This window comes from Ambystoma mexicanum, chromosome 4q (assembly GCF_040938575.1).
Source record: "Ambystoma mexicanum isolate Mex_15411 chromosome 4q, UKY_AmexF1_1, whole genome shotgun sequence".
In the NCBI taxonomy this organism is placed as follows: domain Eukaryota; kingdom Metazoa; phylum Chordata; class Amphibia; order Caudata; family Ambystomatidae; genus Ambystoma; species Ambystoma mexicanum.
Window position 1 is genome coordinate 651,869,043 of NC_090928.1, and position 15,385 is coordinate 651,884,427.

Genomic DNA, 15,385 nt, shown 5'->3' on the forward strand with positions numbered 1-15,385 from the left:
CAGGAAGAATTAACATTGCAGAAAAATCCAACAGACACCTGGAAAGATGAGTTTGCCAAAATCTCTAAGCGATACAAATCTGCAATTATAACAGCAAAATTCAATTCCTTCAATACCAGAATCTGCTATGCCAAATCGCACACCAGAGAAATCTTTACCATCTTTAGAGAACTAAAAGGAAATGAGGAATTTGCCCAGCACCCCTCATCAAAGACTGTTCAGAAATAGTTACCCCATCAAAGCCTTAAATAAACGGCACCTTCGCCACAAGCACAGTACCAGCCTGTCTCAAAGAATCATGGGTCCTCCCCATGCTAAAAGACAATCTCCAGAACCTGCTATTCCTATTAACTACAGGCCAATCACCACCGTCCCCTTCCTATTAAAAATCCTTGAGAGAGCTGCATACTTGACGGTTCAGGATTTCCTTGAATCCAACCACACTCTAGGTATACAGCAATTGGGCTTCCGCCCTGGCCATGGCACCGAATCAGCCCTACTCGACCTAAAAAATCAGCTTGGGGATGAGGGCATGTCAGCTCTTCTCCTCCTCCTGGTTCTGCAGGCAGCATTTGACCTGTTCGACCACAAAATCTTATGCCGCAACCTCTGCAAACTTCTCCTCCACGGCCATCGCCTGGATCGCATCCTTTCTGAAAGGAAAATACATGAGGGTATTCTCAGAGAACGGCAATGCCTCTCCATCCGCCATCACTTTTGGGGTACAGCAAGGGTCATGAATATCCCCAACACTCTACAACATCTTCACTAGACCCCTCTTTGACATCCTGGACTCCCTCTGCATAGCCTACACAAACTATGCCGACGATACCCAAATTCTTATCCAACTTTCAGGCATCTATGCAGACAATTCAAACACCCTCAACAACACCTACTCCTTAATCCAATCCTGGATGGCAGAAAGCCATCTATGCCTAAACCATGGCAAAACTGAGATGTTACTCGTCGGACCCCCTACAGCCCTAAAAAATCTTAATGAACAATAGACTGAGTTCCAGATCGACAACATCTATATCCCCGTCTCAGCATCCGTAAAAATTCTTGGGGGTCTACCTCGATGCCTCCCTAACCAAGTCCCACCAAATAAAGGCTGTTGCCTCTTCAGCAGCCTACGCTACCAAGGTACTAAACGCTGCTAGACTATTCCTCTATAAAAACAGTTGCCAAACTATTGCCCGAGCAATCATAGGGTCGCGGATTGATTACTTCAATGTCCTCTTCACAGGCACCTCCTCCAAAAATCTCCACCAACTCTAAGTCATTCAAAACAACACCCTCCAAGCAGCCTTGAATATCCCCAAAAGAGAACACATCCCTAAAGCAAGAAGAGAAGCCCACTGGCTGCCCATCCAAGACCGCATCACTTTTAAGACATTGTCCATCACCCACAGGTGCCTATCCAAAGCAGACTCCCCACCCCCACCTCTAGCAAAAATAATTAAAGTACACACAAGACCCACAAGGACACCATATACTGACTGTCTACTCCTTCCCAAAGTTAAGCGTACAAAAGCCGGCGGTTTCAGCTTCCTCTACCTAGCAGCCATACAATGGAATTTCCTCCTCCCAGCACTCGGAGCACACAAATATTACTGGGTTTTCTGAAAAGCACTAACAAAACAACTGTTCTCCTAAACTGTAACATCTCTTGTGTCTGCTGCTGTAATTGAAAAGATGTTATGTCATTCATAGCACTAATTACATGTACCTGTAACAGTGCCTCAATGCCTTTGGGCTGTTTGTGCACTTTATAAATGAAATACATAAATAAATACCAGACCCCAGAAAAACCCACAAGAAAAGGAAGGGTCCCAATAAGAAAACGTCCAGATATTTATATGGGCCCTCCCACAATACCCAAAGAAGACTCCAGCAACCAGTCAATGTAAACGGGCAGACAGAATTGTTAAGTTAGACTCGGGAAGCCAAGAGAATGATTTTCACCCAGAAATCCTAATTCAGGAAACTCCTCTGGGGGAAACGTAACTACCTACTGTCTGCATCATGATTGCTGGAAATATTACTACACAGCTAAGGTGTTAGTGTTGAACAGAAAAAGGTAATGGGAGGTGGAGGCTACAGAAGTCCTGCTCTTGGTAACAGACTTTCCTGAATTCAACAAGTGGTTTGGTTAATGCGTGACAGAAAAAAGCTTGGAAGAGGAGAAGAACCAGACTAAAAACAAACCTATTAAGCCGGCGCGTGCAATCTTAAACAGAAGGATTATTGGACTAGGGGATCTGACCCTGGTATTACTTACCTGACAACAGTCGTATGGATTTCTCATGTTATTTTCGGCCCAGATTTGAAAAAGGCTCAGGCGAGCCAAAACACGTGTAATCAACATGAAGAGGGCATTTTTGTTTGATTGACCATTAAAACTAAGCATATATATACTTAATGGCGCTGAGTCTGTCATGCCTGCGCCATGGGCGCACACATTGGCAACCATCATGGACTATTTGTTATTCATTTTTCTTCAGAATACTCTTGGAACAACCCCTATTCACACTTTGGTACTTAATTCCCATTTGCGTGACTTCGGTGCCTTCTTATATAACTCCATTAACTAAATGTACCACAATGCACCTTGCTACAGCTATCAATTTCTGGCCATTCCCATTCGTCAGCATTGGAACCACAATCCCCAGAAGCCCTAGGGATCAGTGCTGCTTCCACCATCTCAGGACCAGAGAGGGAGGAGGCAGATTGTATTCAGGTGTGCTGCTGCAGGTGCTGCCAATTAGCCTGCCGCAGTACAGGGCAGGGCGGTATTTAAGCAGCTGCCTGCAGGAGCTCAGTCTCTTGCATCAAGAGTCCTCTCAGCCCCTTTTTGTCTCGAATTTGTATGCTGTTCCTGCTGCTGCATTTTCCTGCTTTTGTTCCAGTGCTCTTTCTGGGCTTCCTGCCTTGCTGCCTGCTACACCCTGCTGCCTACAGACCTAGCCTTTAGGGCTCCCTGCCTCACAGCCCTGCTCCTCTGGGCTTCCTGCCTTGCAGCCTGCTACACCCTGCTGCCTACAGCCCTAGCCTTTTGGGCTCCCTGCCTCACAGCCCTGCTCCTCTGGGCTTCCTGCCTTGCAGCCTGTTACACTCCGCTGCCTACAGCCATAGCCTTCCGGGCTCCCTGCCTCGCTGCTCTGCTCCTCTGAGCTCGCTCCTTGCTGCTCTGCTCTGCTGGGCTCCCTGCCTTGCAGCCTGCTACTCTCTTCTGCTTTCAACCCTGACCCTCGGGTCTCTCTGTCTCTACGCCCTGTTCCTTTGGGTTCGCTCCTTGCTGCCCTACTCCTCTGGGCTCTCCGTCTGCCGCCTACTACAGCTCTCAGTCCTGCTCCTCTGGACTCTCTGCCTAGCAGCCTACTACAGTCCTTTGCAATCCACTACAGTTTTTCTGTACCTTGTACCATTTGGTACTGCAGCCCTGCTTCCTTGTTTGCAGCCCCCCTCTTTCCTGGCTGCTGCTCCCTTGCTCTCTTCCTTGTTTGCAACCCCTTGTTCTTGATCCCTGTCCTTCTCTTCCTTGACTCCTCTGTCCTCCCCTTTAGTTTACCCATTTCTATTGTACTGTTTCCTCCTTCATTCCCTTCTGCTAGATTTCTCTTAGACTTCCTTGTCCCTGGTTATTTCTGTTCTTGTCTCTCTTGTGTCTTATGTTGATCCTTTGTACAGAGCTTGACTGTTGGTTTCCGGCAGGCAACCTCTGGCCCTTCCCTTGTCACGTTTTCCGTTTAACAGGCACCCACAGCTGTTGTTCCCAGCCATGAGCAGACAGAGTGGGCCTCTGTAATAGTAATCCGTGCAGAAGGCTGGAGTTTCAAAAGGTCCGTGGAACACTCTTTTTCCATATCTGCATACACCCCAAGAGGGAATCCAGTTTGTTTGTATCTTTGTATTTCCTGCCCCTTTCTGTTCACAACTACAGTTGCCTACTTTTCTTTCTTGATGAGTTTCCTGCTATGTGTGTACTTATCTGTCACCTTACATCAGCACAGCCACCCAAACCCTACCTGGGGGCCCTGTGCCACTCTTGACAGAGTGCCATCCTTGACAGAGTCCTGTAGTTCTCATTTATTACTACTTAATTGGTGGACGGTTTGGGCTTTATTACCGTCTTAATCAAGGGACCTGCGTCATTTCAGAAGCATATGGAATCGAAGTACTTTGTGGCCAATATTCACGCACTTCATATGAGAAGTTAGAAGGGATTTTAAGGAGTCGCCTGGCAGAGCAACTTGTAATAAAACCTTCTTTATACACTAAAAACAAACCAAGTTTATACTGGAGAACAACCCATGAGACAAAACAGTCTTTTAGTTGACCTACTGCGAAATTAAGGAAATGTATCCCTCATATTTCAAACAAGATACAATGGCAATGGTAAGCGTAGGGGTTTGTGACAAAGTCAGAGTGCCAACCTTGCACCCTGCCCACTGTCTCCCTGAGACCAAGACTGATACGGCGCTGAGACAAACTCCCACCAGTCAGGCATTTTGTCATCCGGTGCAAGGAGGAAAGTTAATGCAAGAGAGGGTCATCCCTTGTAGACGAATCCCATAGGATTCTCCCTACCATAAGGTCTCTCTAAATCCTGTAGACACACTACCCATGGGCTATTTGTGGATCCCGTGAAAGAACAACTAGTTGGTAACTACAAGGTCCCAAAGAAACAGGATATTTGGGACTAAATCTCCCAGGATGTATGCTGGTCAGTGTTCCAAAACACAGAGTGGATTCCAGAATGTCTATCAGGGATTCAGAGAAATATATACTATGGAAAAACCCTAACACATTCATAGATACCCCTTAGAGAACAGGTGTGGATCCTTGAAATTTGAAACCTAGCTCATTCCAGCCCCCCTACCTCAGCAGTACCTCTAAAGGAGAACACCTTTCTCTCTCCCCAGTAGCTGCAGGATTTAAGGGGAGAAATGCTTCCTTCCGATGGTAAAATCGATTTTCCCTGGTGAGAAATTTACTAGAGGTTTTCCTGTCCCATATGATGTCTATTTCGAACACCAGAAACCCACAAAATGATTTTCCTTTCAAGGGGACAGCCAGGCAGCAATGGAGAAGCAGAGCAGCAGACAAACACAACTCCTGCAAAAGTGGAAGAAATCTGAAATGGTTGCAAGCCTTTTAAATACCTTCCTCCCCTGGACTTTGACTCCAAATAGCCAATCAATCTGAAAGCTTGACTCAGCCAATTGGAGAATGGTGAGGGCTTTAAAACTGATACTACAATCCACAGACTGTGTCTCTAGCCTCGGCGTCGAGGAGAGGCATTGTAGAGGAAGCTTGGGAGAACCAAAGGAGGGGAGCCCTTTGAACCCACTTGGGAGACCTGCTCCACCAAGGGAGAGGAGTGCCCTTGAACCCCAGAAGAGCGGTGTGCTCCAGTGAGAGGGAGAAGAGTCCCCTGAACAGGGGTGTGCAGCTCTGACTGGGGGAACCAGTCCCCTGAGCCCTAGAAGCACCTTGAACACAGAAGAGTGGTGTGCTCCGGTGAGCGGGTGGAACGCCAGAATAAAGAGAAACACCAGAGACCCTTGACATAGATGAGGGGGGAGAATGATGAAAACTAGAAAGAGAGAGTCAGTCTCCAGAAGATGGGGTGTGTACTAGAGAGGGAGAGGCCCTTGGCCCCAGAAGAGGGGAGTACGTAACAGAGTAGGATAGCCCCAAGAGAGTGAGACCTTTTTGGACACTTGCCAAGGGGAGGAAGCCCTGAATCCCGGGAGAGCCGGAGATGTCTTGTGGTCCCCAGACAAACGGATAAGGACTGAACACTAGAACGAACTAAGCAGGAGACTTTCCGGTCTGGAACTTTCTTTATGCCTTTTTGGTGCCCTACTTATATACCCCTAATTTTAAGGTCTCAGTTTCAACCATCCGGAACCAATTTCCATACACCAGTCTTATGCCTTACTTTTTCTTAATGAAAACCCTTTAATATTATTCAGGTGTCCGTAGCTGTGTATGCCATCGGGCTCGTGACATGCTACAGATTTATTTGCACATATATACACCACACAATTTCAATGTTAAACATTTGAGGTCACCAGCAGAGGACTGCAGATTGTAAACGGAGGAACAGGATACAGTAGGCTAGGAGACTTTTATCAGGGAGACAATACTGTAATTCAAACAAGGCACCGCTTCTTCCATGTGAGATACCATCAGAAACCAATAGGGAGAGGCAGGAGAGATAAAAGCCCAAGCAATGTAACCCAAGATAATAATGAGATGTTACATTCCAAGCCCTTTGAAAACCACAGATTTGCTTATTAAAAATACACGACAGTTGTACATTAGAGGCCTTACCTTCACGTTTCTCGCACTGGGGTTATCCGTGGAGGATCCATTTTCTTTTCTTCTGGGATTCTTTAGGGATGAAATGGCACCAATTCTCTTACATATCAGTGCAGAAAAAACAATCATTTTAATACAAAACACTCCATAACTTGGATTGACGCAACATTGACTTATAGCAAATCTGGCTTGTTGGGCGAACAATATTGTATATTCAAACGGAGGTGTTACAGAGCATACTCATCCTGGGCCAACTTGGTAGACAAAACTTGGAAAAGCCTACCTTAGGTTAACAGGGTTGCGCTTCTTAGGTTAGGCCTGAGCCAGACAAAGGTTTGGTAGCATGGCGAGCAGCCAGCATTAGTCCAAGGAGGGAGGAGGGCTGTAGTGAGGTACACGGAACTCAGAGCATGTTATGTTATATATGTTGCGCTTGTAACGCGCTGTAGCCTGCAGGCATCAGGGCGCACATATAACGAAAGACAAAAGACAGATAATGCTAACAAACCATGAACGGGGGAGAGGCTAGTGAATATAAAGCGGCACAGAAATATTAATGGTGAGTAAGGCAGTCTATTTATTCAAAAAAGCGCGTTTTAAGCCTTTTCTGGGAAGTTTGAAGGTTCTTCTCTGAGTGCATTTCTACTGGGAGGTCGTTCCAGGCTAGAGTAGCCAGAACCGGGAAAGAGCGACCTCTACCTTGGCTTCTTTTGATCTTTGGGCAGATGAGGCGAAGGGTATTGTTAGATCTAGTTGATCTCCTTGAAGCTTAGGGGGTAATACAGTTTTTCAAGTAAGCATGGGCATGTCCATATAAATATTTGTGTGACAGGGTCAGGATCTTAAAAGAGATCCTGCGATTGACTGGTAGCCAATGAAGTTCCCTCCTGGCCTTAGTTATATGTTCTCGTCTAGCCACGCCTTTGATGATGCAAACTGCATAATTTTGAAAAACTTGAAGTTTTTGTATGCTGTTTTGACATGCTCCCCCTAGCAAGGCGTTACAGTAGTTAATTCGAGGCATAACATGGCCTCTGACCAAAGTCTCGCAGTTCTTATTTGTGACATATGGCTTAACCAATCTGAGTAGTTTAAGGTGGTATTGTGATTTTCTGGTGACATTTGCTACATGTGTATCAGTGCTCAAGGATTTATCCATTGTCACCGCAGGGGTTTTAACCTGATCTAAACATTTTATGAGATGACCATCAATTGTAAAGTCTGTGTATGCCGGCCCCAGTTTCAGCCTTGCTTGTGGGGATCTGAAAATCAACTTTTCAGTTTTTCTACTGTTAAGACATACACCTAGTGCAAGAAAACACTAATACACTTAGAAGTTAAATAGAAAATAGGCATTTATTATATACACTAAGGCAGTGGTGCTAATTCATAAGTCAACTAAGTACTTTAAAATAGAAGAGCAATATAAGATCACTTTGTAATATTCTTTGAATAATGAACCACAGTTCGCAACAAATCACGTAGTCAAACCATCTAAAACATAAGTGAAAACTTTTAATTAATAACTTTATTGCTGCCTATCTTAATAAGTCCAACCCTATCTTATGTGAGTCTCTCAGTGTTCAGCTGGGTCACTGGGCCACCAGTGGCCAGGGTTGGAGCAGGTAAGGCAGGAAGAAGGGTAAAAGGTTCAGTACGGCAGAGTGCAGCAGGAGTCTCTTCCAGTATTGCAGGTAAGTAAAGTTAGTTTTACAAAGGTAAGGGTTTCAGGGGTTTCCCTTGTCGGACTGCCCCAAGGACGGGTTTACTAAGGCAGTGCTAGAGTGCAATGGATGGTCCACCCCAATGCAACTCTATGAGTTACCTTGAGGGGTGCAAAATAAAGCTATCTGCAGCCCCCAGGATCACAGGATCAAGCAAGCAACTCACAGGTAGGTTGTACCAAGGGTAGGACAGATCCTTCAGGTGAAGAAACAGCAGACCCGGCCACTGGTTTCTCGGTCTTGGCGACAGAATAAAGGGACTTCAGTGGAACTGGCGGCAGCTCTCAAGCAAACGGACGCACAGCAAAGGATCTTCATGGTTCTCGATTGTTAGCATCTTTTTCAGGCTTGGTCGAAGGATGGTTGTCACAGAGGGGGCCTCTTCTCAGTTTCTCTGTCCACGTATTGGGGGGAGGGACTTTTGGGAGCTGGATCAGGTCACTGCAGGCTCAGTAAGATGCCCACAAAGTTTAAGGCGAGACCGCACTTCAGGAGACAATGTACAGCGATACAGCAGAGGTCACAGGGTATTGGCAAATTGCAGGCCATGAAGGTAGCAGCTCTTCAAGGAATGGCACAAAATGTAGTTTGTTTTGGGACTGGTTAGGCCCACCAGTCCAAGGGAGGAATTCATCATCTTCTGATCTTCCCTATTGCTTAGAAGTTGAGTTTAGGGCAGCAGCGGTCACTCAGCAGGCACTGGCGGTCGCTGGAAGTTGCTGGTGTTGTCCTTCTTTGTTCTTCTTCTTCAGATTATTCTGTTCCAGTGGTCGACTCTGGTTTTCAGCTCTAGGACCTATGGATTTATGCAGGAAACCTTGCTGAGTCCACCAATCGTATCCCGTGTACCATTCAAACTTGGGGATGGTTGTCCAATGGGGACAGCTAGCCACCCAGTCTGAACTGGTTTCTTTCAGGCACACTGCGGGACAGGGGAGTTTTGGTTAACCATTCCCACTTGCTGTCCTGCCAGTCACTCAAAGGGCCCTTTTGGGCTTTCAAGGGGAAGCCCGGTGAAGAAAAAGGGACAAGAGGACCCTTCCTGACCTAGCAGGGTAGAAGGAGACATAAGAAACGACAGGCCAACTTGTTTAGGGCTTACAAAAGTACAGTATTTTGGGCAAATGGTGTCGCTTGTGTACCCTATCGCAGCTGCGAAGACAGCCTGTGATGAAAGTTCACAAAACATTGTGAAAAAGGTACACTGCCACCAGCCTCAACAGATGGACCTGTCACAGTAACAAAAAAGGTTATTGGAGAGTCGTGAAAAGGGATACATTGGATCCCCTCAGCGCTCCACATAAGGTTGGGTGTGCCGATCTCGCAAAATAAAACACAGCTAGGATAAAAAGCATCCCCCTGCCTTGGTAACTTTGCGAGTCTGCCAAGTAAAGTAAAACCAATCACTGGGAAGCTCTAGGAGCCTCCAAAAACACGGCACAGAAAGTGCTGTGTGCTGCTTTAGTAAATTGTAGATTCCTTTGAAATTGGAGGAAAGCATGACGCCACAAAGAAATAGCAAAAAGAAGGGAAAAGGGTTTGCATGATTAGAGTAAAACAATGAGTGAGTGTGGAAAAAGGTTCCCACTAACTCCGAAGAATCAGTCAATAAATCCAAGCGTTCGGCAAAAAGTGCTGGAGGACTCACAGATGGAGGGATGGACACCTACTCTAAAGTAACGATAATAACTGGACATGAGACATGCCATTGGGTGTGCTGATGGGTGTGTACCTCGTGTTCTTGGGTGGGGCTGGGTGTGCCAAGGAATTCCATGGAGCGTGTGTCCTCCTCGGGGACACAGACCTCGCCTTGGGAAAGGACCTCATCGCCACTCTGTGGCGCAGTGGCAGCTGCCTCCCCAACCGAACTGGTAGCTGCAGACAGGGCCCCATCTGCCACCGCTCTACAGCTGCTGATACCACAGGTGTTGGAATTTGTGGAGTAGTGGATGAGCTATGACGCCCCTGTTCCCTGCCATCCAGTGGTGCCTTTCTCCTCAGTTGCTGATCTGCCTTGCCAGTGCCCTTGGAGGTGGAAGGCCTGTTGGTTTCTTCCCTGGACTTGGCCCTCTTGGTAGGTGTGGTGGCCTGTGCTGCAGAGTCCTCTGCATCGCTGTCGGTATCTTGGCCTGTGGGGGACCATAAGAGGGACGGCATGAGTGATGATGGTACATGCATCATGCATACAATAGTATTAGTGCAGTTGTACACATTTGTTGACTTGCTGTCCTACTCTTGTGGCATAGAGGTTATCTGCCATTTGGTGGGGTTGCTCAGGCATACGTTAGGTTCACACAGTGTGAGGTGGTGTCTGCTGTGAGACATGCCTTTGTGTTGTGGACTGCATGCAGTGTGACACAAATGCCGTTTCCCTGCCTGTGGTGTGTGTCAGGTATGGCATGCTGCATGCATGTGGATGTGTAAGTGCTGGGGACGACATCTAGGCAGGCATGTGTCCATGTGTGTGTAATGGGCCATGCATTGCCCCATGGCACAGTGACATTGGTGGACTATCATCATACTTTGCAATACAGTGTTTTCTTAGGACACTAACCTCCATCTGCCGATGACGTGGCTCCATGTTCCATTTCTCCTACACCTTCTATGGACTCCATACTGATTGTGCTTGCGCAGGTTTCTTCCCAGCGGCTCAGTTTGATTGGTGAGTTTGAGCCACCACCAGTAGCCAGGCCCTGGCTCTGGTTGGCTGACAAGATATTGCGCACTCTGAGGCGCAGGTCGTCCCAATGTTTTCTGACGTCCTTTACTGTGCGGGGGTGGTGCCAACCGCACTGACATTCTGGGCCACTAGCTCCCATATCTTCTTTTTTAGTTGTGCTGCTCTTTTCCGGTCCGAGGCAAAGACCACCTCTGCATTCTCAGCAAGAGTGTCCGCGAGCATGTTGAGTTCCTCCTCGAAGAACCGATCCTTCCGCTGCCGGGATGCCCCTTTCTTAATCGCCTTTCGCATGGTCCTATGGTGCTGGTGGCGTGGTTGATGTTCTGGTGTTGGATTGAGGCTCAAGGTCCTGTGTATCGAGGATGGCAATGGATTGTGTTTTTCAAGATGGTCGCCGTGCCATTTCCCGTTCCGGTGCGATGACGTTACTTCCGGTATTAGCAGGATCGTTATTAGCAGGCCCGCTAATGCCGGACCCGTTAATGCCAATTTAGAGGTGGACGGAGTCAGAAGGGCTGTCAATGCTTTCAATGATGCCGCTAAGGGATCCCGATATTGCCTGCAGGCCGGTAAAAAAATATTTTTAGCGCCTAACTCGTAATGACCCCGATGTGTCCTTTCTGACGGTTCCTGTGACTTCCTCAGATGACGGACCAATGGAACCTGATGCAATGATGTGCAGGGCTGTATCATGATCCTGAAAGCAAAATGTGTGCAGAGACATGTGCCTCAACACCCTGTCATCACACGCCACACCCCCATGCAGCTGTTCACCCAATGCAGATCTTTTTTAAAGCCATTGCCTTGAACAGCACAACCGGATAGTGAGTGGGGTAGGAGGAGGCGTGCTGGAAATAGGCATACAGATACAGGGTTCACTATAAAGGTATGTTCTTAACCCGTCCCTCCAAATATTAGAGATACTGGACTTGTTAAGGTGGAAAATTGCCTCAATGCAATATGAAAGACTCAATACAAGACTTGAAGCGAAAGGAAAAAGCATTGTGTAGTCAAGACATGTCAAGTATGAAGGCCTCTGAGGGAGAATTGGGTCAAACTTGCTTCAGTTGGAGAAATAATCTTACTAAAAATACCGAGGGGACGTGTTGGGTCGTTGAACACATTGGAATGGGCTGTACTTCAGACCCCTGCGGACATGCAATCTCCAATCAAAAAGCAGAGACAGCTGAGACATTAACAATCACTAGAACGTGATCCTTGATAAAGAGCAGCACAGCATTTGCAAGGGATATTCCCATGCCAAAGTAGGTGCGCAACTAACACGCAGCATAGACAGCATCAATCAAAGCCTCCTTGCCTAAACTATCAAAAAAACTTTTTGAACTCAGAATAGCAAATATCAGATTGAAGAGCCCACATCATAATGTAAAAATACATCCAGGCTTATCCACTAAACAGTTATTCCATATTACACTTACATCACAGCAGTGATTTAGAACAGGGACTAAAGATGTGGTGCTTGCCACTTTCTTTCCCATGGCTCTGCCTCCTAGCCTATAAGATCCGGTGCTTGCCACTTCCTTTCCCATGCCTCTGCCTCCTAGCCTATAAGATCCAGTGCTTGCCACTTCCTTTCCCATGGCTCTGCCTCCTAGCCTATGAGATCCAGTGCTTGCCACTTTCTTTCCCATGGCTCTGCCACCTAGCCTATAAGATCCGGTGCTTGCCACTTCCTTTTCCATGGCTCTGCCTCCTAGCCTATAAGATCTGGTACTTGCCACCTCCTTTCCCATGGCTCTGCCTCCTAGCCTATAAGATCCAATGCTTGCCACTTTCTTTCCCATGCCTCTGCCTCCTAGCCTATAAGATCCGGTGCTTGCCACTTCCTTTGCCATGGCTCTGCCTCCTAGCCTATAAACCAAGACAGATGACAATCCCCTTCGCCCGTTTGCATCCCCCAAAGAGTTGTGGCCAAGGGAAGCCGAGTGATACATTCTCCTTCTTTCATATTTGGGGTCACTATCAAGAAAAAGAACAAATGACGTGTTACACCATACCTGATCTAACTTGTTGTCCTGCGTCAATGTGGTTTTCATTGCTTTATCAATAAAACACCTTCTATTTCAAGTGTCATACCAGTGGGAGTCTGGGCATGTTGTGTTGTATACTGAAGCATTCCATGCCTGAAAAAGAATAAACAGATCTCAATTCTTAATCCAGATATCACAAATGCAATGATAGTGGCCATGGAGCATAAACGGGGCAGGCCTTAAGGACACAATAGGTTAAACATTAGCTTTACGGAAAACACACATGCCGCCCAAAACCAGCTTGCGATTGCATGAGACAAGAAAGCCAAACATTGAACAACACTTTGTTACAACTAGACACATACACAAACACAGTGTTCATACTGTAACAAAGTCCCCACTCCCCAGTCTTGATCTGAAGGCAGAGGACAGCTACATACGGCATTCTTCTGCACCCCCTCCCCAAGAAGAGACAGCTAACAGACCCACGCTGCTCCATTTAGCCAAGGACAGCCCGCGGGGCAGAGACCCTCCTCAGTCTAACAGTCCACTAGGACAGCTTAGTGATAGACGCACTTTTCCTGACCAAACCCATGGTGAGACCATGCAGGGTAATCAGGCACGCAGTCAAGCGTCTGCTTCTAATCTCGACTGCCTCTGCTGTACCTTGCATCTGTGCTGGCATACCTTTACATCTTAAGTGCAAGCAACCTGTAGCCCTTTTCGTTTTCTAGACCGCCTTGTGTGCTTCTCTCTGTGTATGATTGCAACTAAGCCCTCTCCAACGACTTTGAGCCTTTTTGTTGCACCCTGCACCTGCGTTTATTTCCTCTAACAGCTTGCTAAGCACAAGCAAGCGGAAGCCAAAGCTTCAGAGCTTTACATGGGCTGGGGATAGACAACCCCAGCAGTCTCTGAGATGGGTTCCTGAGGGACTAGCCCCAGCCACGCCCACCTCTCAGCAGCCATTTAGCAGAGCGCTGCCTACAGGTGTCAGCCTTGCAAATGTATATGTATAAAGTAGCACTGCCTATTAGACAAAGACAATTTCCTGAAGAAAAGGTTTGCCTTGCTGTTGTGGCTCAGAACTGGAGGTGACCTTCCAGCGATGACTACTAGGTGGCGTTGTGGAATGTGTGACTTGGCTCAAATGGACTTTCCTACTTTCCCATTTCATATATATTAAGATTTCTGTGCTATTGATGATGGTTCTCAGATCTCTTCACAAACATGTATCAAAGACAAACCCATGGTTTGATAGTGACTGCAGAAAGGCCGCGAAAGAGGACATACTTAGATGTGTAAAGGGGCTCTCTTCTACAGACATGGAGGCTTTGCAAAACTAAGAAAGATGAGTTTGTTAGAGACACTTGGGATGCCTTATTGAAGTCCATTCATAAGAAGGTCTGGAGAAGCTTCTGGAAACTCATAGGTACAGGGAGCAATGGTACCCAAGCGTTAATACAATGTAACATTCCAGAATTAGTTTGGTATACCCATTTTACCCAACTATAGGCCGGAAACTAGGTTGCCTGCACAACCAGGTGGCTGTGGTTCTGAGGGGATTTAATTAGGGCACATTCCACTCAGATTGACGATGGAGAAAGTACGTGTTGCTTAGAGAGTCAAAGAACTGAGAAAGCACCGGGGCCTGACGAAGTCCTAGTGAACATTTTTAAGTCGGAGCCTGCAATTTGGGTACCCTACTTGACAAGACTTTTCAATGCAGCTTTCTCATTGAACTCTGTCCCACGGACACAAGCTGAAATTGTCCCACTGTACAAAAAAGGTGGCAGGGAGGACCCAGGCAACTATCGCCCGTCTCATTGCTAGATGCCGAAGGCAAGGTTTTTGCCAAAGCTCTACTACTTCACCTGGAAGCCTGGATAGATGATACAAATAAAATCCATTATCTTCAGGGCGGTTTTCAAGCAGGTATAAGTACTATCGATCAGTGTTTGAGATTGACACTATTTTGTGACAATTATGTGCTACTTAGAAGTATGAAATGTGCGCAATATTCATTGATTTCAAAACAGCGTTCAATAGGGGCCTGCAAGGAACATATGGTGGCAACAGTGAAGACAGACACAAGTGATCACAGTTCAACAGTGTTTATTAAACTGTAAATGCAGGGTGGAAAAACGCCTAACCTAAACCTAAATCTAAGATGGGAGCAAGCTTCGACCATCAAATGAAAAATAAGGCAGTCCTTGTGGCGACTTGTCAAAGTAAAAGACCTATACTAAAAAAAACTATTGCCAAATCCTTACAACTAATTACAGAAAGAATGTGGGATAGGGCTTTCAATAATGAAAGAAGTGTTCACAAATAATAAGTCAGGATGTGATTGCCAGGGGTCTTCCTTTCCCACGTTTTGAGCACGGGACAAGGTGGCTCTCATGAGCACAGCACACACTCGAGCTCGCCCAGCACGAGCTGACAGTTCCGTACCAGCACTCGGGTTCTTCGATGGTTAATTCTCTTTTCAGTAAAAAGTCTCTTGCCTTCAAGGGCCTTATATATTCAACAAACAAACATGGACTTTGGGTGATGACTTTCCACCCCTGGATCTCCCACTTTCGGGCTCGAACCCCTAAGCTTCCCTCGATCGGGCTCAGGCCTTTCTTTCGAGATCTCCCTCTGCCGGGCTTGGATCC

The 15,385-nt window shown here is 46.7% G+C and overlaps 1 protein-coding gene across 5 annotated transcripts in view; it reads right to left on the minus strand.

Annotated features, from left to right (window-relative positions):
- The window catches only part of LOC138467907 (coiled-coil domain-containing protein 102A-like), a 458,996-nt gene that overhangs the window by 227,781 nt on the left and 215,830 nt on the right, over positions 1–15,385 (minus strand). For 3 of the 5 annotated variants that reach the window (XM_069608227.1, XM_069608224.1, XM_069608226.1), the window contains exons 2-3: positions 12,753–12,878; positions 6,343–6,429 (exon numbers count right to left, since the gene is read on the minus strand). Coding sequence is in view for 3 of the 5 variants with exons in the window: in XM_069608224.1 (XP_069464325.1) it covers positions 6,343–6,429; positions 12,753–12,791 (126 nt within the window). In the remaining 2 variants the exon portion in view is untranslated. Of the gene's footprint in view, positions 1–6,342; positions 6,430–12,752; positions 12,879–15,385 lie in introns of those variants that run through there. The other 2 variants (XM_069608225.1, XM_069608228.1) reach the window with 2 other exon arrangements.